We start from the raw sequence: 25,835 nt of genomic DNA on the forward strand, positions 1-25,835 counted from the left end.
CTGGGATTTGTTTTGGCGTCAAGCGCGCGCTATGATGACGCCACGACGCTGACGCCTGAGGATGGCGGCGGCGGTGGTGGCCGTGGCTATACCCGCGGCCCGGAGAGGGTCAGCACAGTCGCTCAGACGCCGAAGAGCCCGCCGCCCGCGCGAGGTGAGGCGGCCCAGCTCAGGGCGACGGCCCCATGGGCGGGAGGGGCTGACGAGCTGCAGCTCCGGTCGCTTTCTGGAGCACTGGGCCCATCCCTGCCCAGCCCGGAGCCCTCGGCCCATGCTCGAAGTCCTCGGCCCATGCCCGAAGTCCTCGGCCCATGCAGGTTGCGCCGGGGCCTACGGGACTGCGGAGCAGGCCAGGCTATGGCTGCTTGGGGTCCCCAGTGTCCACGGCTTAACTGGCTTTGAACATGCTGCTCTGCTGAGTAGCCTGTCTCAGGGCCAGGTGGACGTGGTCAGCTGACCTGCCTGCTGGCCAACCAGTCGGTGTTGGTCAGGGTGAACTAACCTGGTTGTCCTCACTGCCTTCTCGTGTCTGGCACCTACTCCACACGTCCTCCTTCGCGACTGAACGCCAGGGCTTGGGGACAGCTGATCGCTTCCTTATTCAGGCTGGGGAAGAGCACACCCAAGTCGAGCCGGGTCGCCTGCTTTGCAAACCAGTTATCCCTCTGCTTTTATAAGGGAAAATCCTGCTCCCCACGTTCACGCCCTCTCCTTGAAGCTGTGAAGTGCTAATTCCCACTTGAAAATCTGAATAAGTCCTTTCATTGCCTAAAACTGGCTTCTTGGTACCTACAGGATAAAGATCAAGCCTAAAGCAAGGTGTTCAGGTCTCTTCATAATCTGGTAGAGGCATAACCCTGAGGTCAACACCTGGGCCCTTCTGTCTCCTGTTTACAGTTTGGTGTTGGAAGTATGTGAATGTGCCCTTAACTTCATGTTTTAATACACTTTTGCCTTAGATATGCAATTTTTTCACTTTGCAGTTTTCTTCTTTCCCCCCACCAGCATGGAGATTTTAGGTCTGTCCCTTAAAATCCACGTTAGATTTAATTTCCTTGGAAAAACCTCCCTTCACACGTAACTGTTGACTCCTCTGTACTTCAGTTCATGTGACTACTTTTGGAGTTTACTGTGTTGTGTCATCTGATGGTTGGCCTGGGAACTGTGTCATCCGCCTGCATCTCAGTGTCTGGCTCTGCTGGCATAGGAGCTAACTTGGCTGTGATAGGTTGCTGATTTAAGAATGCATACAAATTCAGCTATGCCCCTGAGCACATATCAGGGGCCACAACCTGTGATGAGCACAGCAAATGTGTATGTCCTGTTTGCACATGCACATTTATGCATGTGGTAGATGGTGTAGCCTTGGCAGCCTTGGTCTGAAGTCTCCTGGGGTGGTTTTTCACAATACAAATTCAAGAGTTCATTCTCTGAGATTTTTATTTAGGGTATCTGGAATCTGGTAGGAATCTGTATTTTAAAAAAACCAAAAACTCTCCATGTGGGACTTCCCTGGTGGTCCAGTGGCTAACTAACTAAGACTTTGCTCACAATACAGGGGGCCCGGTTTGATCCCTGGTCAGGGAACTAGATTCCTACATGCCACAACTAAGAGTTCACATGTTTCAGCTGAGAGATCAAATTCTGTAACTAAAGATCCTGCATGCTGCAACGAAGATTGAAGATCCTGTGTGCCTCAACTAAGACTCTGTCGGCATAGCCGAAAAATATCTCAAAAAGCAAAAACCTCCTTAGATGACTTTACTGTTCTCCTTGGTTGAAGATCTTTGTCATCACACCAGGAAATGGTTGCATCTTTGTCCAGTGGGAAGGGCTAGCTGTGCCTTGTGGCACACGCAACTGTTGCAGTCTCATTGTATCTTGGAGATGCAGGAAGATTTGGTGGTTAGAAGTATGGGCTTTGGAGTAAGAAAAAATTAGGTTCAGTTCTTGACTTTGATGATATCTTGAGGTTCTTTGAGTCCTAGTTTGCTCATCCCATCATAGGAGTGATCACACCTACTTTATGTGGTTGGAGAGAGGAGTGAGAGTGCATATAAGACGCTTGCTCAGTCATGTCTGACTCTTTGCGACCCCTTGGACTGTAGCCTGCAAGATTCCTCTGTCCACAGTATTTCCCAGGCAAGAATACTGGAGAGTGGTTTGCCATTCCCTTCTCCAGGGGGATCTTTCCAACCCAGGGATTGAACCCTGGTCTCCTGCACTGCAGGCATATTCTTTACCATCTGAGCCACCGGGGAAGCCCTTATATAAGATGCTTAGCACACTTGGAACTCAGGAAATGAAAGACACTGTCATTACTAATGGCTATTCTTCCCAGAGTTCATCCCTTATCAAAAGAGGATCTCATCTTAGTAAGCCTGTTTGCTCTTCAGATAGAGAATTGTGTAGGAAGCTACCTTATGTTATAAATTTCCTTGAGATAATTTCTAGTCATCCGGGAAAGCTTTGGCAAAACTGACTCTAATGAGGGCAGTTTCAGTTGGCTGTTCCCCTAGAAGACATTTGGACTGCTGACTCATTGGAGGGCGGGCTTGCTAACTCAGTACGTTGTCCAGGTCTAATTGCAGTTCCTAATAAGTTATATAAATGAGCTAAAGAAAGTGCAGCTTTCAGGAAACCTGTTTTCTTCTTACACTGACCTGAAGCTGCGCCTCACTTGGAATGGAATACTCTGAAGATACTGCTACTGCTACTGCTAAGTCGCTTCAGTCGTGTCCGACTGTGCAATCCCATAGACGGCAGCCCACCAGGCTCCCCCGTCCCTGGGATTCTCCAGGCAAGAACACTGGAGTGGGTTGCCATTTCCTTCTCCAATGCATGAAAGTGAAAAGTGAAAGTGAAGTCGCCCAGTCGTGTCCGACTAGTAGCGACCCCATGGACTGCAGCCTACCAGGCTCCTCTGTCCATGGGATTTTCCAGGCAAGAGTACTGGAGTGGGGTGCCATTGCCTTCTCCACTGAAGATACTAGTGTCTGTGAAATTTGAATTAATACATACTAGGATTCCCTGTCACTCACAAGTTCATAGTTAAACGAGTGAGACTTCGGTTTAGGCTTTTATTTTACTTAATAAATGTGAGCACTTTATGTGGGCAGCTTTGATCTTCAGTGCTTCCTAAGTGTGTGATATAAATTGGCTGTAGTTGTGCCTGAGTATTGACCCTTAAGCTTTTAGACAGCTGAGAATAGCTCCATTGACCCGAAGTGCACAGAGAAGTATTTGAGAAGTACAACACTGAAAGAAAGGAAACAATTCTGCTTGTTGAGAGCTGGAGAGAGATTTACTTATTTGAACTTTCTTTTCTTCCAAGAATCTTACTCAGTGAGTATTAAGCCAATTTGTGTTGGCTTGGTCATCACTGAGCTAATTCTTGGTACAGCCCTCTGTTGCCATGGCATCCCATGTGATGCTAAAGTAGAAAAATGTGCTGTTTTCATTTGTTGGAGGAAAATGATCACAAAGGGCCCCCTTCTAGTTTGCTGGCCTGGAAGTGGCCTAGCAGGGTATCATAAGAGTAGTAAATCAGGGGACTCTTGATGTGGAACCATCTGTGCTGTAAGCTCCTTGAGAGCAGAGGTTATAACTGCCTTCTTTTTGTCCGTCACAGCGTCTGGCGGAGTTCCTGGCCCTGAGCAGGAGCTCAGGAAATAATTGTGGGTTGAACTTTGGTATTTTGGAAGGAGACCCCCAGGTACATTGCCAGAGGCTGTATTTCTGATGATGGGATGGGCAGTTGGTGGGATGTCTCAGATGCAGTTGTGGGTCAGGATAAATGAGGACATGACAAACTTTAAAATTTTTCATCTCAGCCCTAAAGCAGAAGTCTCTGCTCACTAATTATTACCATGTAGAGCAGTGGTGCATAGGTGAAGTTTGATAAGCAATGGGGTCCTGAGTTAACTGTATTCCAAAAAGAAAGCATAACTATTCTTATTATGAAACTGTTAAAAGTTAAAGCATTATGGAAGTGAATAATGAACTGTGTCTTTAGATGCAAACACTAGTCATTTTTAAAAAACAATTTGTGGTGTATTTGGTGTATATTCCTCCAGTTTTTTTCTCATGCATTGCCAGTCTATACATTTGTACAGTATGTTGTCTTTTCATTTTTCATTTCCTTTATGGTTTCCTTTGCTGGGCAAAAGCTTTTAAGTTTGATTAGGTCCAATTTGCTTATTTTTGCTTTTATTTCTGTTGCCTTGGGAAACTGATCTAAGAAAACATTGGTACAGTTTATATCAGAAAATGTATTGCCTATGTTCTCTTCTAGGAATTTTATGGTGTTTTGTCTCATATTTAAGTCTTTGAGCCATTCTGAGTTTATTTTTGTGTATGATGTGAGAGTCAGGGGTTTTTTATCTAAAGTAGTAGACTCTTGCCTGCTATCCTTACTTGCCTCCTGATGGTTAGAAGTGCTGTGTTGAGTTCAGTTCAGTTGCTCAGTCGTATCCGACTCTTTGAAACCCCAAGGACTGCAGCATGCCAGGCCTCTGCATCCATCACCAACTTTCAGAGCTTGCTCAGACTCATGTCCAGTGAGTCAGTGATGCCATCCAACCATCTCATCCTCTGTCATCGCCTTCTCCACCTGCCTTCAGTCTTTCTCAGCATCAGGGTCTTTTCTAATGAGTCAGTTCTTCACATCAGGGGGCAAAGTATTGGAGTTTCAGCTTCAGCATCAGTTATTCCAACGAATATTCAGTACTGATCTCCTTCAGAATGGACTGGTTTGATCTCCTTGTAATCCAGGGGACTTTCGAGAGTCTTCTCCAAAACCACAGTTCAGAAGCATTAATTCTTCGGCGCTCAGCTTTCTTTATAGTCCAACTCTCACATCCATACATGACCACTGGAAAAACCATACCTTTGACTAGATGGACCTTTGTTTCTAAAGTAATGTCTCTGCTTTTTAATATGCTGTCTAGGTTGGTCATAGCTTTTCTTCCAAGGAACAAGTGTCTTTTAATTTCATGGCTGCAGTCACCATCTGCAGTGATTTTAGAGCTCAAGAAAATAAAGTCTGTCATGGTCTCCATTGTTTCCCCATCTGTTTGCCAGGAAGTGATGGGACTGGATACCATGATCTTAGTTTTTTGAATGTTGAGTAAGTGCTGTGTTCAGTTCAGTCGCTAGGTCGTGTCCCGACTCTTTGTGACCCCATGAATCGCAGCACGCCAGGCCTCCCTGTCCATTACCATCTCCTGGAGTTCACTGAAACTCGCGTCCATCGAGTCAGTGATGTCATCCAGCCATCTCATCCTCTGTCGTCCCCTTCTCCTCCTGCCCCCAATCCCTCCCAGCATCAGAGTCTTTCCCAATGAGTCAACTCTTCACATGAGGTGGCCAAAGTATTGGAGTTTCAGCTTTAGCATCATTCCTTCCAAAGAAATCCCAGGGTTGATCTCCTTCAGAATGGACTGGTTGGATCTCCTTGCAGTCCAAGGGACTCTCAAGAGTCTTCTTCAACACCACAGTTCAAAAGCATCAATTCTTCGGCGCTCAGCTTTCTTCACAGTCCAACTCTAACATCCATACATGACCACTGGAAAAACCATAGCCTTGACTAGACGGACCTTTGTTGGCAAAGTAGTGTCTCTGCTTTTGAGTATGCTGTCCAGGTTGGTCATAACTTTTCTCCCAAGGAGTAAGCGTCTGTTAATTTCATGGCTGCAATCACCATCTGCAGTGATTTTGGAACCCCAAAAAATAAAGTCTGATGCTGTTTCCACTGTTTCCCATCTATTTCCCATGAAGTGATGGGACCAGCTGCCATGACCTTAGTTTTCTGAATATTGAGCTTTAAGCAGTTCCTTATTTCTGGGATTCCTGAGAGATAACTGCCTACTTCATTTTGATACCCTTTCAAAACACGAGAGCAGAATATAGCGATCTTTGCAGGCAAGAGGTTGCGAAGCTTTGCCATGGAGAACAATCTTACAAGGTGTTACTGAAGAGGGCTGGGTGCCTAGGGGCACTGGCCTGGGAGACATCCGCAGACTCCTGTGGCCAGGAAAACTTTCAGGATCCATCCTTGTCCCCTGCTGCGAGGCCCCTGAGCTCCCCACAGATGGGTCTGGCAGCTTACGGACAAACTGCTTTGGAGTTCAGATAACAATCCGTAAGACCCAAACAGACCCAAGAGCATCAGCTTCCTCTGTTGTTGAGGACATTTATACAGACGCCAGCAATGGTGGCTCTGGTCTAACTGCCAGTGTGGCCTTTTCCTGCCACTTGAAAATTTCTGAGGTTCTGGAATTGTTGCCCTGCAGCCAAAAGAAATCTGAGAACCAGACCACCTTTTGCTCAGTGTTAACAAACACTGGCTGCCCTGAGTTCACCACTTTGTTGGGAGCCAGAGGGTTCTAGAAATCTGAGAAGTGTCCTCTTCCCTCAAGAGGCTGACAAGTCTGGTGATCTTGACTTGTTACATCTAGATCTAAACATACTCTAGAGCATAGCAGTGAGCAGCATGATCCAGGTCATGCCTGGAATGGAGGTTTCAGAAGACACGCCCCTCAGAAAAGATCCATGGTAAAGGTTCTTTGATTCACGAGCTGAGTGGTATGAGGAGGGATCACAGCCTTGACTTGGTGAGTCGGAGCTTGGCTGGGCCCCAGGCACTTCTGGAGTCTTTATGGTTTGGCAAAAGGAGCTCTGGATGGAGAACAAGACTTTGGTTTGGTGTCGGCCGTCACTCTCTGCGTGGCTTCGGTAAATTTCTGCCTTTCTGGCCTGTCGCATCTGTAAGTGAGGACAGTAGTGCTGAGTGCGCACGCCTGTTGCTCACACTTACATTCTGTGAGCAGTCCTTTGACTCAGCTCAGAGCTTCCCTTATGGCTCAGCTGGTAGAGAATCTGCCTGCAATGCCTACCTGGGTTTGGTCCCCAGGTTGGGAAGATCCCCTGGAGAAGGGAAAGTCTGCCCACTCCAGCATTCTGGGGTCACAAAGAGTCAGACACGGCTGAGCGACTTTCACTTTTCACTTTCAGAGTTGAAAGTGTGAAAACCGACTCTACAAACATTGATGTCTTGAGATGGAATAGTGACTTGTGAGAGCTGGTATAGTGTGCCCTTCCTGGGAGGTCACTTCCTGAGACTTTCTTCATTCACCGCCACCCTGGTCACTCTGCTGGGAACACATACATGAGCGCTAAGGACAGGAAAACCCTGCCCTGCTTCGCAGCAGGAATTTTGCGAGCCTCTTCTCTTATGTTTGCCTTTTCATCTAACCACTGTGGAAAGAGAATTTAGCAGGTACGATTGAAGTGTGGAGCAGCTGTGATGATCTGGAGATCATCAGCAGTCCCCCTTCTCAGAATTGGCACCCTCTTTCCTCCACTCTCAGTGTGTGGCTGGGAAGGTGGAGTACCAGCATCAGCCTATCTTTGAAACGTTTCAACTGGAACAAATGTGAGAGAAATGACGTCCCAGAAAGGGAGAAGGAAAGTCAGAGAGGGATAATCCTTGACTGTGTTACTGCTGACTTGAGATCCTTGCTTAGCCTAATTTAAAGTGAAAAGTCAGGCCTTTTCTTTTGTAAACCTTAGTTTTTCTCTCAGGACCAGACTAGGTATGCACATTTAAACCGTAAGAGCCAGTGGGAATATCTGGAGACAGTTATTTATTTTGTGGCTCTAGGGTTCTGCCTCCCCATTGGGAAGAAGTGACACTTGAGGAGCTGTGCTGGGGTCACCCGTGCAGTTTTTCTTCTCTCTGAAGGGTGGTAGGTGTTGCTCAGCATGTGGTCTTAGGGATCTGGGCCTGTGTTCTGCCTCAGGAATCCCGGCCCAAGAGCTGTTTTGTTTTTTTTTTTCCTGAGCTGTCGCCCTTTACTGCATTCAGTCATGTATTTTCTCTGAAGAAAGAGATGAGTCTGCAGAATTCCAAAGTCCACAGTTTTTGTTGTGTTTGCCGCACCTTACAACTTCCCCCACCAGGGATTGAACCTGAGCCCCTGCAGTGGGAGTGCAGAGTCCCAATCATTGAACCACCAAGGAAGCCCCAAAGTCCAAAGTCCTAATCCTTGGCCTCTGAAAAAGAACTTGGTTTATAAATGCCTTTGTTTAAACCGTGATTTCCTAAGCTCCTATATGGAATCTCCTGGGCGTTGGAATGAGAAAAGCCTTGTGATAGTTGAGGACTCTTTTCTTCTTCTGTGAGGAAAGATAATAAGTCTCATTCCGAGAGTCTTATTGACACACTGATTAAGACCTGAGCACTTAATCTTTGGTCTTTGTATCTGATGGGCTGATTGGTAATCAAGGTCTTGAGTATGTTTCCGAGATAAGCTTGTTTTTGGGGAAACTTGGCGGCATTGATCAGTCAGCACCATCTTGGACTCAGATCCCCCTCAGAGTCTCTGTGTGGGTGCTCTGTGGCCCTCGTGGTGCCCCAGCAAAGCCTCCCTGGGTCTCTCTCTGTCACCTTTCCTGAGATCTTTTGTGGGCTTTGAATGGATCTGCAGATGGGGTTTGGTGTTGCCCCTGGGCAGTCACAGAGTCTCTGAACCTGACCAGCTCTTTTCAACCATTAGATTCTACATCCAGTCACCTCACTTCAAAACATCTGGAAGTGAACCCTTCCCACTGCTTCCCAAGCCTGTCCTTCCTGCTGCACTTCTCACCTTCTGCCCAGGATCCTGAGCGACAGACTGGAGTGCCGTCCTTGTCTCCCTTTGACTCCTGTGTCCAGCCTCCAGTCCCTGTCGGTTCTCCTGCTGACCGCTCTCCGTTCCATCCCACGGTCTGGGCTGCTACCTTCTTTGCTGGCCCTTTCAGTCTACCTTGACCTTCCCCCAGTTCAGCTTTATATTTCTTTGGAAACACAGAATCACCTCTCCTTGTAAACCCTTTTGTAGTTTCCTGTCACCTCCCAGGAAGGTCCTGGCTCCTCACTGTGACTTGAGCTGCTCTCCACAACCTAGTTCCCGCTGGCCTTCTAACACTTCAGTCCCCAGTCCTGTCTTCAGTCCTGTCTTCACACCGCCACACTGTCCCTTCCCAGGCACAGGGTGCCGCTCTGGACCTTTGGTCTTTGAGTGTGTTATTCTCTCTGCCGGAAACAACACGCCCACCTTTCCTCACCTGACTCATTCTCATTTCAAATCCAGCATGGGGGTCACTCCTCCACGAAGCTTCCCCCAACCCCAGTGTCATTCTACATATGTCCCCTGTTGTTTCTCAAGCCTAGAACTTACAACCAAAGTTTTGTTGAAATTTCCAGTTTTGATCTTTTGCTCTTCATTTAGACTATGAGTTTATTGACCATGCTTTGCCAGGTATTTCCCAAGTGTTAACCTACTTTGGGGTATGTTAAAATATAACCTGCATTGGACGTCTTATTCACTCTTGTATCCCTAGTAGATGTTCAGTAAACGCTTGATCTGAGTTGATCATTTTATCCCCAGTTCTGTATGTCCTCATGAACAGGACATTCTCAGCTTTTTTCTTTCACCCATGAGGCCCTCATGTAAGCTTTGAGAAGGGAAACTTGGATAGAAGCACCCTCTAGAAAGTGGTACTTTGGCACTTCAGCTTCTCCCAGGGCCCCACTAGCCACATGGTGTTAATAGTTGGAACATCTTTGTCTAGGAAACAAATGGGGAAGACTCCTGGATCCTCTTCCCACAGAAGCAAAGTGCACCAATCCACAGCTTCAGTCTCATTTGGATGAAGTTGTTAGTGTCCTTTCTGAGCTCAAGGTCTCCTCTGCTTCTTAAATGAAGCCCAGGCTAGTTTGGTGGCCCCCTGGTGGCAGCATGCTAAGGCTTGTGGTCCCTGTTTCACTGGGATTGATTTTATCCAGTGCTGGGACTTGTGTGGCATTTTAGCCACACAAGGAACAAAGTGTTCAACTACCTGGGTGAAGATGGTGTGTTAGCGAAGTAGTAGGCGCAATCCAGGGCAGAGTGAAGGTAGGGCGGAGACCCAGGGCAGGGGGTGGTGGTTTGTTGTAGTGGGGTGGGGATGATTCCTTACAGAGGACTTGGGGGGCCAGGAAAGTATCCATGAGGGAGGAAGCCTTGGGGAAAAGCAGCTTTCCTCGCCCTGGTGGGTGATAAGTGTTGGTGAATAGGCCTCCAACATGCCACACCCTTGTTTCAGAAAAGATGAGTCAGAGTAATAAGAGGAATGATTTTAACCTTTAAAAAACACAGGACTTCAACTGTGATAAGGGACCCAGGGAGAGTAGTAGGGAGGGTGGAGGCAGAGACAGCTGAGCCTGGTGCGTGTTCCTGCCCCTCTTTGAATTTGAAGAGCAGCTTGAAAACCAGACCCAGGGAGAGGTCCATCAAGACCATGGAACTCACACCCAGTCTTTCATCAGGGTCCTCCATGGCATCTGGTCTCTGAGCACTCAGGGGCCAAAGCCATCCTCCTTTCCAGGGAACCATATTAGGGTCATGTCATCAGGCTAGGTTTATCCAGAGATGGAGGGGGAGGGAGTCAGGAGGATGGCTGGGGTCCTTTCAAAAGTGTCCCTGCTCTGCTGAGTTGTCCTTTCTTCCATCTGTGTAGGTGTAGACGGGGCACTGCCTGCAGAGCAGGTCCTGCCAGCCTCGCTAGAGAGGATGCCCCCGTGTCCGTGATGGGCTGTGGGACAAGCAAGGTCCTTCCCGAGCCGCCCAAGGATGTCCAGCTGGATCTGGTCAAGAAGGTGGAGCCCTTCAGTGGCACTAAGAGTGATGTGTACAAGCACTTCATCACAGAGGTGGACAGCGTTGGCCCTCTCAAAGGTGGGTTCCCAGCAGCCGGTCAGGGTACAAACCCCAGCCCTGGTGACCCCCCCACCGGCCACACAGAGCCTCCCTCAGAACCACCACGCAGGGCCAGGGTAGCTAAGTACAGGGCCAAGTTTGACCCCCGTGTGACGGCCAAATACGACATCAAAGCTCTGATCGGCCGAGGCAGCTTCAGCCGAGTGGTACGAGTGGAGCATCGGGCCACCCGGCAGCCCTACGCCATTAAGATGATCGAGACCAAGTACCGGGAGGGGCGGGAGGTGTGTGAGTCGGAGCTGCGCGTGCTGCGCCGGGTGCGCCACGCCAACATCATCCAGCTGGTGGAAGTGTTTGAGACTCAGGAGCGCGTGTACATGGTGATGGAGCTGGCCACTGGCGGAGAGCTCTTCGACCGCATCATTGCCAAGGGCTCTTTCACTGAGCGCGACGCCACTCGGGTGCTACAGATGGTATTGGATGGCGTCCGGTACCTGCACGCGCTGGGCATCACACACCGAGACCTCAAGCCGGAGAATCTGCTCTACTACCACCCTGGCACCGACTCCAAGATCATCATCACTGACTTCGGCCTGGCCAGTGCCCGCAAGAAGGGTGACGACTGCCTGATGAAGACCACCTGTGGCACACCTGAGTACATTGCCCCTGAGGTCTTGGTCCGCAAGCCCTACACCAACTCTGTCGACATGTGGGCACTGGGCGTCATTGCCTACATCCTGCTCAGTGGCACCATGCCTTTCGAGGATGACAACCGCACCCGGCTGTACCGGCAGATCCTCCGGGGCAAGTACAGTTATTCGGGGGAGGTGAGTCTTCCCCATCTCAGGGATGTTGGGGAGGGCACTGAGTGGGTGGGGGTTCCTATCAGGCAGCCTTTGATCAGGGTGGACTTGCTCTCAGGACCATGTTCACGGGGCCAGGCAGATGACGTAAAAATAATGAAGTGAGACTAGTAGGGTATCTTAGTTTGGATTCCCCCAAAAGTGAGCCCTGAGACAAGGACTTGGGAGCAGATAGTTTAATTGGGATGAGATTTCAGTAAGCACAGGGTAAGAAGCGTGAGGCAGAAAGGGAGAAACACCGTGATGGGTACAAGGAGGAGTGGACAGCTGCTGTGACCCAGGAAACTCAGCTCCACTGGGGCCCCTGCAAATAATGATGCGGAACATGCTCAGAATCGTCCCACCGAAGGGCAGGAAAGAGGGTGGGTTGAGACTTCTTTGCTGAGGCTTTAAATCCCTGGCACTTCCAGGCTGTTCTGCATGTCAGCTAGTGGTGGAGAAAATCCTCAGGCGAAGGAGGCAGAGAGGTTCAGGCGCTGGCAGTGGGAAGCTGTCAGCTGAGAGCGCTGCCGCTGCAGGCGAGCCCAGAGGTGGGCCGAGAGACCGTGGAGCAGGGCGTTCCCCACATCTGCTCCAGCGGCCTCGAGTGAGCCACTGACCGTGCCTTCTCTAATGGAACAGCTGCTTCTCATCTCAGCCCAATTTTGCCACAGAACAGGGAGGACTCCATGCACCCAGACAGTCCAGTTTATAAAAGAGAAGCCAGAAAATCTGATCTTAAAATGTTGAAGTATAATTTAAGCAGTACCTTGTGCTTAACCCAGCAGATGCTTACCTCCCAGCCTAAGTCAGCCGGGCGGCCTTCAGTCTTGTGTCTTTGGATCCACTGATAATCCTAATGCCTGACAAGATCTGTTAGGTTTCAGCACTGCTGGAAGCCGAAGGGAGTGCTGAAAGAGTAAGAACTAGTTGGTCCTCAGGCAGGGTGCTGACCGGGTAGGAGACAAGGCTCACCCCAGGAAATGTCGAGCACGGCAAGCTGGATAGAATGGTGCACTTGGGGAGGCTATGAAGAGAAGTATGTGGGGTGATTTTTATGTGGGAGGTGAGGTAAGCTTTGCTGATGACAGGATTCTGCCAAGGCAGGGGGGGAGCCTGCAGAGTGCTCCCCACGGTGTTCCTCCCAGGCCTGCACTGCTGTTCTTGCCTCCCAGACAGCCCAGAGAGAGCAGAAGGGGCTCTGGGACTAGCCCCTTTCTGCAACCCAGCTTTCCTCCCATGAATGTGCCTCCCTAGCCTCAACCGGTTGGGCCAGAGCAGCATTTCCTACAGGAGTCTCCCTGAAGCCTCTTGAAGGCAAAGAGCCCTCAGCGCTTGAGATCCGATGCCATCATCTTCCCTGACAGCTTCAGGCCGTTGTCGTGGTCAGTCAGCGACTTCCCTCCTGTGGGCCTGGGGGCTGGCCTTCCCTGAGGGGATTCCCCAGGTCATACTTCAGGGTGATGTGAGGAAGGGAGGGGAAACTATCTTCTTCAACTCTGTGCTGACCACAGATGAAGGAGAAACGGTGACATTTTCTAGCTCTTCCCTAAAGTTTTTCACGTTTTCTTTCTTGTTGCAAATGGATTCAATAGAACAAACACCCACTGGCTGGGAAGCCCCAGCTATGATGGGGTGGTCACAGCAGACACCGCCCTGGTCACCCTCTGGGCCAGGTTTCATCACAGGTCAGAAGACCCGGAATCTACCTCACAGTGGCAGTGTTGTGCCAGGACCCTGCCTGGCTTGCCCTTGGAGCTCCATGTGGTGTAGCAAAGCTACGGAGGAAGGAGGTTTCCCAGGAGTTGCCAGCAAGGAGAGACTTTCCAAAAGTCTGTAGGTTTGCCCAAGAGTTCCTGATTCTGGCAGTTGTTGATCAGGCAGTTTATCTAATGGGAGCTTGCAGAGTCTTGCTAACTGGCTATTGATTACCTGAGGATGAGAGAATGACAAATGAACGGGGTGGGGATTGTGGGCACAGTCTGGGTCTCAAGTCTCTGCTTTCTGCTCCACTGCAGTCACGTGGCTTGAGTTGGGCTCCCAGTGTGAGGGAGGAACTACCCAGTCATTGGCCCCCCTACTTTTCATCTGAAGCTGAAAACAGCTCCCAGTTCCAAAGGCAAATCCCTGGGCAGCCCTGGTGGCCCCTCTTTGTTCCCAGGAGCTTGGCTGACCCCAGGGCCAGGTTCCACCACCATGTGCAGAGAGCTCTGGGCTGGGAGGAGTTTGTCCGGGATGTTCGCTAGGAAAGCAGGCCTTATCGTTAGATCAGGCTCTGAGCTGGAGACCAGGCATCTTTCTGTCCTTGTCCCAGTGGACAAGAATGTCCATGCCTACCCATCAGTGCACTGGGGAAGACACAGAGAGACAGGAAGGCCTGTTCCCCACCCCCAGGAAACTTGAGATTGCCCGGGAGAAAGGACGAGGAATAGGAAGTGAGCACAGAATGGACCCTTGTTGGCAGGCATGTTCCAGCACAGGCCTGGCGGTCTGGAACATGGGCCGTGGGGCTCCCGTCAGGTGGTGGAACTGGCCCCCCTTCTTAGCAATGGGCTCTGCCTTCATCCTCAGTAGCCACGTATCTTCTACTGTGTGATGGTCATTCACCCTTATGAAGGCATTCTGAATAAGAAGATGTTTCTGAGTCAGAAAGACAGACAGTCTTACAGGGGAGTTTCCATCTAGCTTCTTGTACAAGTAAAGGCCTGCCCACTTTGAGCCCAGCGAGTCTGGGAGGTGTGCATCTCTCTTCTGACAGTAAGTCCTGTGGCACTTGGTGCCTTTCTAAGCGGCACCCTGCCCCCTTATAGTGGTTTCTCATGTGTACCGGCCCTCTCTGGTGTGCTCCTTTCTGTCCCTGAGCCCTCTGTCAGACTCAGTGGTTTCTGTGGACCTGAATAGAGGACATCCTTCAGCAGGTGGGCTTTGAGAAGGTGGAAGCTCAGGGAAAGGGATGTTGCTGACTGTGCTCCAGAATAAACAAGAGATGATTGGGAGCAATAGAGCAGAGGTTGACAAGGCTGGGCCGGGCCTGTGTGTGTTGCTGGGAGCTCTGTAGTGCCAGGGATTCTTCGGAGATTCCCAGCATTAGGTGGGAGGGTGGCGTCTGGGTTCTCCGTAGCAGGGAAATGCATCGGGAAGTGCTACAGGAGACTCATAGAGGAAGACCCACTGGGGGCTGGTGGAATAATCCCTGTTTGGAATGAGGGATCCTGGTGTCCTGGGGATGTTTGGGGCAGATCAGGGATTCCTGAGAGTGGGCCCCACATGGTACACATGAGCCGTAGTTAGGGAAGAGGAGTTGTGGGGCAGAACCCTCCCGTAGAGTTGCAGGAGGAGCATCATCTTATGAGGCATATCTAGAAGGGACCTCTAGCTGCCTTCTTACCTGGGGAGTGTGTCCAGCGCTGCTTTGACAGCCCTGTCTGGGGCCCAGCAGTGGAAGGAGGCACACAAGCGGGGCCTCCTTCATATCTGCCCCACAATGCTGACACTGTGGATGCTCCAGCCCCCAGCCGTGGTCCCATACTCCCTTCCATCCAGGTCCGAGACATGTGCTCCTTTCACTCCTCACACTAGGCTTTTGCTCAGGACTTTCCCTCTGTTCCGAGTGTCAACCTAAGAAGTTTGACCAGCTCTCAGTTACTCAGTTCAAAGATTGCTTCCATTAAAAATAGCGCCAACCCTTGCCATCGTGTAGCCTGCTGAGTACCAGGCACAGGGCTGAGGATGCTACACCCAGCACATCTAATCTCTACAATAATCTTGTCAGTGGGTATAATCCCCTTGTTTTACAGATTAGTAAACTGAGGCTAGTGAGGAAGTAGCTTGTCCAGGGCCTCACAGAGGGTGGCAGGACTGGGATTTGAATCTAGGCCCTCTTGGCTTCAGAGTTCTTGGCCTTCCCAGACCCCTAGTCTGCTTTCCCCAGCACGCGTGCGTCAGCATGTTGCTGAAGTCTTCGTTTCCGCCCTCTCCCAGGCCGTCATCTGTGGACATCTCTTCCCTCCCAGGCCTGTAGGTTTCTGAGGACAGCATGTGTTTCAGCCCATATGTTCACAGTGCTTTCTCCAGCTTCTCTCGAGGGCAGCACCAGTGGTTGTCAGTGATGCCCTGGGCAAGGACCCAAACGTGACTGTCAGGCAGACGAGGTCGCACCCGCTACCTGGAATGTTCTTTTCTGGGGCTGGACCCCGGGAAGAAGTGGGGCACCTCTTGGAGATACAGTTAGGGGGTTGTTGGCCAAACCTGCCCAGAAGCAAATGCAGGAATCTTGGGAGAACAGAGAGTTCTGGGAAGGAGAAGGCTGTGGCAGGTGATTTTGAGGGGAGAAATCTGAATTTTTGTCCCGTGTCTGGAGGTACTGGAGTGGAGAGGGCCAAGCTGAGGTCATGTTGGAAGTGATAGGGAGACATGTTGGCCAAATATGAGGAAGGCCTGTGTGAGTCTGAGAGCAGGTTGAAGACACAGTCACCTTGAAGGAGCTTCCTCTCATAGGAGGCCCCAGGAGATCTGGCGCAGCTGCTGCTAAAGGAGTGACGCAGAAGGTGAATCACCATCTGTAGGCCATACTAGAGGGCTGTTGTGGTCCCACCAACTTGGAGATGCTGTGATTCACTTGACATGAAATGTAACATTGTGGGCCTAATGTCATTACTTTTGTCAAGAGTTCTATTCCTAGAGGCAGGATGGATGAAGAGGTTCTTGTGGGACTGATGACAGAGTTAGGCCATCAGCAGCTTTGCTGTCTGCCACATTTAGCAGCTGTTAATTGTCAACCTCCTCTGCTTGGGCAGTCTGTGAGCTGTGGGCGGGCCCAGGTGACAGCACCAGGAACAGGTGGGCTTGGGCAAAGCTCCTCCCAGAGCCTTGCTTAGGAGAGTGAGTGCTGCCAGGCAGGAGCCTGAACCCCGATGGGAGAGGAAGCCCGCCTGCCACTCCCCGGGGCATTGTGTTTGTGAGGGGCTGGCTCTCCAGGGGGCTGTCTCTGGGCTGCAGGCTGACCATCCATCCATTTGGGCCAAGAGACACCTGCTCAGGGCCGGCAAGTTGCACGCTGTGGTGGTTCTGAGAGCCCTGCAGTAGGGTGAGTGCCTGGAGCCAGAGTGGACGTTTATGAGACCATCCCAGCTCGCCGCCGCATCTCATAGTAACTGAGACACGTGCCATTCTCCCCTGGGATGTCAAAGATAAAATGAGGTGTGGAGCGTGTGGTGTGTTCTGGTGCTCTCCAGACGAAGAGGGCCAGAGCCTGTGGGGCTGCTCGTGCAGCCTGCTTCACGTGCTCCGACAGGGAGCTGCCGGGGGAGCAGGGTAGGGCCTTGCCTGGGAGCTATAGGGAGGGTGGCCAGGAGCCATGGGACTGGAGATTTGACATTACAGGCAGCAGAGCAGAATGCAAGGAGGCAGGTGGCGGATTTCCAGGCTTGTGCTTGGATTCTACTAGATGCCTTTAATTGCCTTGTGTTCCCGCTGTCCATGTGGGTAGGGGCTCATGTGTGCTTCTGGGCCACCACTGGCTCCGTGGAGCCCTGCTGTCTTCTCTGCTGCTGTTGCCTTGGTTACACACTCACCTCCTGTGCTGGCAGAAGCAAATGCCCATCTCCCCACATTGTTGCACTAAGCCAGTTTAGCCGAAATACTCTACCCACCTACAGCACCTTGTTACCCCAAGGTCCTTTCATCACTGCTGTTTCCCACCCCCTGCCAAGGTCTCTTCAACAAAGGGGTTTATCGTGGGTTGTGTTTGGAGCAGCTTCTGGTGCTGCATCCATCCCCTCCCTCTCCTGCTCTTCCCATTGTCTGTCTCTGCTGCAGAGCTCTGCTGTTTCACAGGCCCTGTTGTTTCTAGGCCCTTGAGTTTCTCTGGGAGCTGCTGGGGCGGTTGCTCCCACATTCTGACCTCTTTAAATCTGCTGTGACCTCCCACACTCATCCCCCAGCCACCCCCACCAAGGTGGTTAATGATGACCTGATCCAACCACCCCACACGGCCGCACCTCTCCAAGCTCTCCTTCTTCAGAGGTTCCTGTCTTCCAGTGTGAGGATGACACCCAGACCTGAGCTTTGCTCCAGGGGGGCCCTGAGTCACCTCATCTCTTCACTCCTGCCTGCACACGCAGACCAAGTACCTGCCCTCTGCTGAATCATTTGCACCCAGGGTTGCAGAGACACAGGCCTCTGGGGACAGAGGCCATGGTACGGATGACATGCTGACAGCCACCAGGATTCAAACTCCCTCAGAAATTGTTAGAATGGTAGGAAGTTTTACAAAAAAACAAATGCCAGGGGGGGCCTTGGAAATCACTTCACTTCAGCAGTGGAGATAGAGGAGACCATTATGCAGCTGGCTCTGAAATCCAGAACCTTTTAGGGGCTGTTCCAGGACACTGGTAAAAGCAGACATCACTTGGCCACTGACACAGGTTGTCAACATCCTCGATTCCAAGGCCAGCATGCAGCACCCTTCCTCACTCTTGACTTGCGCCCTGTCGCCCCCCTGTCCCTGTCCTCACACTGCGGACTCTGGGCAGGGACATGTGGGGGCACAGATTTCATGTCGTTACTCATCTCAAGTTTAGAACACAGCTTTGGTAACCTTTAAGTTATCACGCCTTTTCTCATTTTATTTTTATCTTCGAGATTCTCTGCCTCTTTTAAAAACTCTGTTATCGTCCTTCTTTTTCTCCTGTCAGACTCCTTCCCTCAACATCTTTCTCTGCTGCTCAGGTCCCCCTACCCACATCCCACCCCAGCGTGGTGAGTTCTCTCTAGCTGGAAGTCCAGACACCAGGGTGTGAGTGTCTTGCTCAGAGGAGGAGGTGCAGGCTCTATCGCCACACAGTGTCTAATTCTGCCGATTTTTTCAAAAGACTTTTCCTCATGGCCCACGTCAAAGTGTGCTCTTCTTGTCATATTAACAGTTCCACTCTCCTGAGAAAGCCTGAAGCTCCACTTTCCAGAATTCCCTCTGTGCCCTTTTGCCTGCTCTCATTCAGGCTCGCATCACTCCAGGAAGGGGACCTCTGAGGCCAGCAGTGCTGGAGCTGAAAACACGTCTTGAGACAAAGCTGAGGGAAGAATTGAGTCATGGCAGCGAAGCCCAGGCTTCTCCCTTCTTCCCCCAGCAGCTGTTTGCTGGGGCTTCGTCCTCTGCCAGGGAACCTTACCCAGAGTCGTCATGGGCTGGAAAAGAACCCGTGGAGGTCAGAACATCAACACAGCTTAAGTGTCAGAGGCTCTGCTTCTGTTCCGCACATGCAGCCAAATGGGAAAAAAGATGGGGAGCCATCTTCTTAGAACCCAGGCTTCAAAAACACTTAGCATTCATTCAGTTCCTCCATTTTAAAAGTGAGGAGGCTGTGATTTCTCCATGGTGAGCAGACAAGCAGACCTAGGATGCAGGTCATGGGCATTCCAGCCCATCACTTAAGTCTGCCACCCAGATGCCGTCCCAGAGAGACACTGGGCCTCTTTCTCCCCTTGCTCGAGCGTGGTCAGACCCACTTACCGGAGGGAATCTCGGGGGCGGGGAGCCCCGTGAGCTGGGCCTGCTGCCGGAAGGAAGCATCTTCCTCCTCCCTCTGCAGCCAAGAGAGCTGGGTCGTCCTTGCTCTCATGCTTTAGCCCTTGGACTTAGCTACTTGGTTGTAGTTCTGGTAACATCCTTGCCGGGCCCTTGTGATGGTAGAGCTGGAGCAAGTAAGTGAAACTGGGTCGGGAGGAAGTGCAGCCTCTGAGCCGGAGTGGAAGCCCTTTCTGGTCTGGTGCCCCTTCCAAAGGGAGAGTCAGATTCTGCTGCTGAGCGTCACCAGGAGGGAGCGGTTCTGCAGAAGCAGGGCCGTGAAGAGGGGTGAAGTTGCTAAGGGGGTGCTCATGTGTGAGGTCCTCTCTCCACCCTGTTGGTTTCTGTGCTGTTACAGTATCGGGAATTGCAGGGACTTGGGGGGTTGGAGTGTAAGGAGGAGGGTGGCTGGCTGGCTGGTCAGAAACAGGGCAGAGGTGATGCTCTTCTTCGTACAGCCTCTCCTTGTCGTCCTCGGGGCCAGGCCCCTCGCCTGCACAGCTCATGAGAGTCTGGACAGAAGCATGGGGGCTGTCACCCGGAGGACTGCAGCTGTCCTCTGGTCCCACAGCAGAGGGAGCCTGGAGCGACTGGTGCCAAGGCAGGCTGACACTGACGTTCCCTTCCATGCCCCTGCCAGGCCAGAAATGGGTGGAAGCTTCTGGGAGACTGGCCAGTGGTACTGGCCTATCCCTTCTGCCACCCACCTGAGGCCCGTATGTGTCCTTGATCTGGCCCCAAGTATACTGAGGCAAGAGTTCCATCCTTTACCCACAGCCAGCAGTTAGAGCTGTGGAAACTAGAGGGCAGGACTGGTTGCCCTTTTTCTGTTTCTCGTTTTGACTACACCATGCGGCCATACAGGATTTTAGTTCCCTGACCAGGGATCAGACCCGCGCCCCTTTCTGCTGGACTGCCAAGGAATTCCCATCTTGTTCTTTTCTTTATCCTCACTTGGCTGCATGTGAGGAACAGAATGCTACCTGGCTGGTCAGTCAGATGCTGCCAGACATGCTCATGTGGCTGCAGAGGCCCGAGCATGTTGGGGAGGCAAGTGGGTTGGTCTGCAGGTGTTGATCACTTTCTTAGGAGGTGCTGAGTTTGACTTGGCTAGAAGCGTGGCCGGGTGTGGATGTGGGAAGCCTTTCCTTTCCTTTGTGAGCCCTGTTGGACGCTTCAGTGGGACTCCAAGGGGTCACTCTCTGGAGGTCAGCATAAGCCCCTGCCCCGCTGTCAGGGGGCCTGGCTTGGGGACCACCTTTCTGTATTGGGCCTGTTTGGCTTCCCACTGCAAAGTCCCTCTGTTTGAGGGTTAGGCTGGGTGCCACTGCACAATCTGGCTCTCAGGACGGGATAGCGCGAGTCACGTTGCCTTAAGGGACCCATCTGGCTCAGCTGCTCACAGCTCTTCAAAGATTGGGGGCGGGGGGCACTGCCAGCAAGGGTGTGCTGGCCCTCAGACTAATGAGCTCATCGGTATTCCTCACAGTGCTGTCCGAACACAGTAATTGGAGAGGCGAGCGCCTGGGGGGAGGAGGAGGGGCTGATCAATTGGGCTCACTTGGGTGCTAACGGCAACAAGCAGCAGGAGGTGATGCCTGATGTGAGCTGTGTCACTTTGGAGAAGAAGATGCTTAAGCCCCCAGTACGGGTCTGGGGAGAGGCGCCTCTGAGACTGCCCTGGACTGGTCCAGAGCTGCAGGGGGCCTTGGTTTGCCAGGGTGTGGATCTGAAGTGGGGGTGCCTCCCATCCGTCCATGTTGAGGCTCCTGACTTGTTTGTTCTGTCATTTGAGGAGGAGCTGCCTCTCTTCTGGCTTGACTGGACCAAGGGCCAGGGGCAGAGTCCATGCCCCAGCCCTGTTTGGCCAGCCTACGCTGCAGCCCTGTCTTGGAGCTGTCCCACCAGCAGGCCAGGCTGAGTGGCAGCGTGCTCCCCAGTGATTTTTCCTTTTCTGGGAGACCATAAAAGGGCAGCACAAGCCCAGGTATTCCCATGACCCAGCCATTCCAGCTCCGGGTTTGCTTTGTCCATCTGTGCTGCTTTATGCCTTCATTTTTCTCGCTCTCACATGAGTGACGGGTGCAGATGGTCTGGGGTCTAGTTTGGCTGGCCCCTCACAGTGGTTGCTTGCGTTCAGGTGGCAGCAGCACGCCCCGGGCTTTCTGGCACTGTGAGCCTGGAGCTGCGTGGCAGCTGTCCAGTCCAGTCCCCCTGCATGTCGGCCTCAGTATCAGAGCCCCGAGCTACACAGGCCCGCCTGCAGGGAAACTGGACCAGGCTGCCGGTGTGGGCGGGCTGTTGCTCCCTGCTCTCCCTCACTGCTCTTAGCACAGGACTTAGGGTCCCTAACTGCCTGCCTCCTGGAGGCCAGTAGCTCCCCAGGAATCACTGGGAGCTGGCCCATTGGTGAGGAGGACCCTAGTAGGTAGCTGTTTAGAAACCTGGGCTTTCAGTCACTTTCTTCCAGTTTGGCTCAGTAGAAGTTGATTTGAGATTTGCTTTCCAAAGGGCAAGTAATGATAACAACTCCTCGTTGTCCCATCCTGTCTTCAGGACTCCAGATGGGTCTTTTCTTTGTCTCCTACCCCTCCCCACCCACTGCTCCCCTGCCCCCTATCAGTACATCAGCATCAGTGGGGAAGGGCTTGGGGAAGAGTTGGAGCTCAGAGAAGCCAGAAGCAGGGTGGTGATGGTGTGTAAGAGTTTCTGCTGGGTGGACATGCAGCCACCCCAAGTGTGGGCTCTCAGACTTTCCTGAGTCTCTTGGTGTATGTGTTCAGGGGTTCTTTAAGGTGAAGAGCACCATTGGGTAGACCAGGCAGACCACCCTCTTACCTCGCAGAAAGGAGGGTGTTGGTCTCCCTCACCTCCCAACCAAGCCGTCTAGAACAGGCTCAGCAAAAGTCCAAGCCACCTACCCTTTGGAGAGTGTCAGACCCCATGCCAGAGTGCTCCCAAGAGAGGCAGGGACTCAGAGCAGTGCTGCATGCACCCTCCTTCAGCAGAGTAACTTGAGGGCCTGGGCCTCTGAGCCCCATGTCCTAGAAGCAGCTTCAGGAGAGAGTACCCATCAGGTGCCATGCATGGGTTGTTTACTCACTGAGTCTCTCTCTGCTGAGTGCCTCCTTTATACCCAGCAATAGGCACTGATGACTAGCTGAGCATGGTCTAATGAGCACAGTAAACTTGAAATTGTTGGAATAATTGTTTAGACTTGGGGCTAAGAGGGAGTATGAGCAAATGTCTTTTAACCTGAGAACTGGGGATTCAGCCAGGTGAAGGGTTGTGCAGGCTGAGACCTGGAGACAGACAGCTGCTTGGTGTGTAGCTGTGATGAGGCAGCCACACACCATGAGGGTGCATGTAGCTGAGCAAGCTTTGTGCTGAGGAAAGAATACACTAAGATGAGGCTGGTACAGGACACTGCCAGGAGTGCTGTGTGACTTAGGGAAGTCATGCAGACATGAGAAGTACCCCTGAGAAGGGTCCCAGTCCTTGCTGGGCTCCTGCGATCCCCCTGCCCTCCCATCAGGTGAAGAAATCTTGCCTTGAATTTTTCCCTCTTCTCTCCATGGCTGAGAGGCTGAGGCTGATGCAGAGAATGCGGTGTTCATTTTGGCCACTCTTTCAGTTGGAGAGAGGACAGGCCCTCTCTGTAAGGACTAGGAAGTGGCCTGGAATGGGGTGTCTGGGGATGTGAGCTTAAGTGCAGCTTAAGATGTGGTGGAAGATTTGGTCATTCTCATTAGATCCCCCTGAGTTGCACTGTCCTAGGGTAGGATGGGTGGTCTTGACTGGGGCTACCTCCTTGAACTAGGCTTTGAGTCCAGGGCACCTTAGAAGTTTGTTCCTTGGGGAGGGGTGGGTCCTTCTCCTGTCACACTCCATGTCACCTGGAGAGTAGCCTCTGCTCAGCACTGGGTGGGAAGGGGAGGCTCAGAATGATCTACATGGGAGGAGCGGGGCATTGCCTCTCTGGGGGGCAAGCGCAGGGCTGCTGGACAGGTCTTGAGTGCTGTGTGGGTGACATCTTCGTCCTGGGGAGGGCAGTGATTAGTGTGCTCACTCTAATGCTTGTCCTTGGCCTCTAGCCCTGGCCCAGTGTGTCCAACCTGGCCAAGGACTTCATTGACCGCCTACTGACAGTGGACCCTGGCGCCCGTATGACTGCACTGCAGGCCCTGAGGCATCCATGGGTGGTGAGCATGGCAGCCTCTTCGTCTATGAAGAATCTGCACCGCTCCATCTCCCAGAACCTCCTCAAACGTGCCTCCTCACGCTGCCAGAGCACTAAATCTGCCCAGTCCACGCGGTCCAGCCGTTCAACACGCTCCAACAAGTCCCGCCGAGTGCGGGAGCGAGAGCTGCGGGAGCTCAACCTGCGCTACCAGCAGCAGTACAACGGCTGAGCTGCCAGCAGGATGCAGACATGGCGGGCCCCAGCCGGGGCACACACTGCTGGGCCCAGCGGCCTCTCTAGAGATAGACCTGCATGGTCCAGGGTAGGTGAATGGCCCCAGCCCCTTCTCTGTGCCTGCAGCGCCCCCATCTTCACTCTGGGCCTCAACCTGGTGCGACAGAGCGGAGGGAGTCCTGGGCCCTATGAGCCCCGAACCTGATTTGGCACAGATGCTCCTCTCGGTGGACAAGTGCTCTGGTATATATTGGGGGAAGGGCGGGACTTGGCCTTCAGTCTCACCTCTTTCTTGGCTCTCCCCCAGACCAAAGGGGCATGCACTGCCAGCTAGAGGGTATCCTGTGGTCTCAGGACTCTTTGGGACAGTTACTTCTGGAACTCCCCTTTCCTCTACCAAGCCTTCCTCCCTAACCCCCTGCCCCCATGTTTCATGGCATCCTGACCCCCATGATTATGCTCTAGTGAGAGGCCCAGGTAGGCCCATAACTTGTGCCTTGGCTGGACTTTCAGCCCCTGGCTAAGTCTAAACAGTCTTCCACCTCCCAGCCCAAATCTGTCTTCCTTCCCGGTGTCCCCAGGGACCCCTCCTGGCCCCAGAACTTGCCAGGATCTCTCATGGGAAGGCCGTGGAGTGGCCCTTGGCCCTCTGGACTGTGTGGCTGCGTTGGTAGCAGGCTTGCTCCAGGCTCCAGCCTCTGGCCGTGAGGGTTCCCGCCACCAGTCCACCATCCTCAGTGCCTTCTTTGCAGAGCCTCCTATCACCTCACTCTCTCCCTTGGATGCCCGTTCTTTCTATTCCCCAGGTGCCTCCTTCCCAACTGTGGGGGGTTAAAAGGAGCCCCACTGCTGCTACCTGGGGGATGGGGCACCTGGGTCAAAGCAAAGGACGGGGGCTTCTGAGGGAGAGCCCCATCCGGATTCCAGCATCAGCCCTGGTTCCAACCTTGGTGCTGCCGGTTGTTGCCTCACTTCAGGCGCTGCTCTTCCCTCCTTTGCAGCTGCACAAAGGCGCCATCTAGTGTCGGGCACTCGTGTGGACAGCCTAGGAATGCCCACTGTGCTCTCCTTTTATCCTCTAAGAGGAAGTGGGAAGGAAGGAAGGTCCTGGGACTGCTCAACTGTCTCCCTTTCTGCTGAGCTTCTGTTGCAGCTCCCCCCTGGAACTTAGCCATACTGTGTGACCTGCCTCTGAACCCTGAATGCGTGGGGGCACTGCCCTCCTCACGGTGGCCTTGCTTGGTCCACCCTGTCCCTGCTTCTTTTCACAGCATTACCTTTCCATTCTGGGCCCCACTGAATCTCCGTCTGGAGGGAGCCCCATGAGAGGTGGGTGAAATTGGATGACTGCTTTCCCAGAGGTCTGAGCAAGACCATCCCCCGTCAGTCTTGTGCCTCCCCTCCACCACAGATGGGGGCTGGAGTCCAAGCCCTCTCCCTCCACAGCTGCTCTCTGCAGGTGGGGAGGAGCCAGGGCCCAGCTTTAGCTTTAGCTGGACTGCGGGTCCCCTGCCAGCGGGGAGGGTTTGGCTCTCAGTTCCTTATGGTGGGTTCCCTTGGGCCAGGCCCTCAACTTTTTGCATGTGCCACCTTCAGTGGGAACCACGCCCAAAGAGACCACACTGGGCCACATCACCTGTGCCTTGTACACCCGCTCCTCTGTCTCCAGTGCTCCTTGCACGAGGCAGTGGCAAGCCCAAGTCCCCTGTCCTCAGAATTCCCCCCACTTCCCCGGGTGCCTCTGGGGATTTATTTCCCCTTGGCCAGGATGCACCTGGTCCTGAGAGTAGGACCGAGGAAGTTTGGAGACTTGGGCCTTTGTGACGCCGTGGACTGTGGACGGAGAATGTGCAGTTATTTATTTTGTGTACTCAGTCTGTAAAGGTATCCTCTGTACTCAATAAACAGGCTGCCTTCCCCAGGGAAAGCTGCCGCTTCATTCTGACAGCCCGGCCTCCTTGCTGGGGACCAGGGGGTTGCCCAGGAGGTGGGGATGGGGAGCTCAGCCCAGACGCAGCTAGTCTAGCAGGTTCTTGACTCCTCAGCATGTGTTGGGCCAGAGGACAGAGTTCACTTGGGGAGTGGGACCCCCAAAAGCCTCTCCTTTTTCCTGAACCAGGAAGACAGAATAGACAGCAGGACTGGGAGTATTTATTAGACCCCAGCGGAGCCTGTGATGGGCTCAGTTGTAGGCTGTGGCCTGATTGACCCAGGTACCGAACCTGCTGAAGGAGTGTACATGGCAGGCGTGAGCACACTGCAGTCCCTGG

At 52.5% G+C, this 25,835-nt stretch overlaps 1 protein-coding gene across 1 annotated transcript; it reads left to right on the forward strand.

The window, feature by feature from the left end:
- Positions 1 to 44: 44 nt before the first annotated feature.
- Positions 45 to 25,510, forward strand: PSKH1 (protein serine kinase H1). Its single transcript, XM_004015081.5, has 3 exons — positions 45 to 154; positions 10,543 to 11,569; positions 23,243 to 25,510. Exons 2-3 carry the CDS (start codon positions 10,613 to 10,615, stop codon positions 23,558 to 23,560), a joined length of 1,275 nt encoding a protein of 424 aa, XP_004015130.3. The 5' UTR covers positions 45 to 154; positions 10,543 to 10,612; the 3' UTR covers positions 23,561 to 25,510.
- The last annotated feature ends 325 nt before the right edge of the window (positions 25,511 to 25,835 follow it).

Source organism: Ovis aries, chromosome 14 (genome assembly GCF_016772045.2).
Source record: "Ovis aries strain OAR_USU_Benz2616 breed Rambouillet chromosome 14, ARS-UI_Ramb_v3.0, whole genome shotgun sequence".
NCBI lineage: Eukaryota > Metazoa > Chordata > Mammalia > Artiodactyla > Bovidae > Ovis > Ovis aries.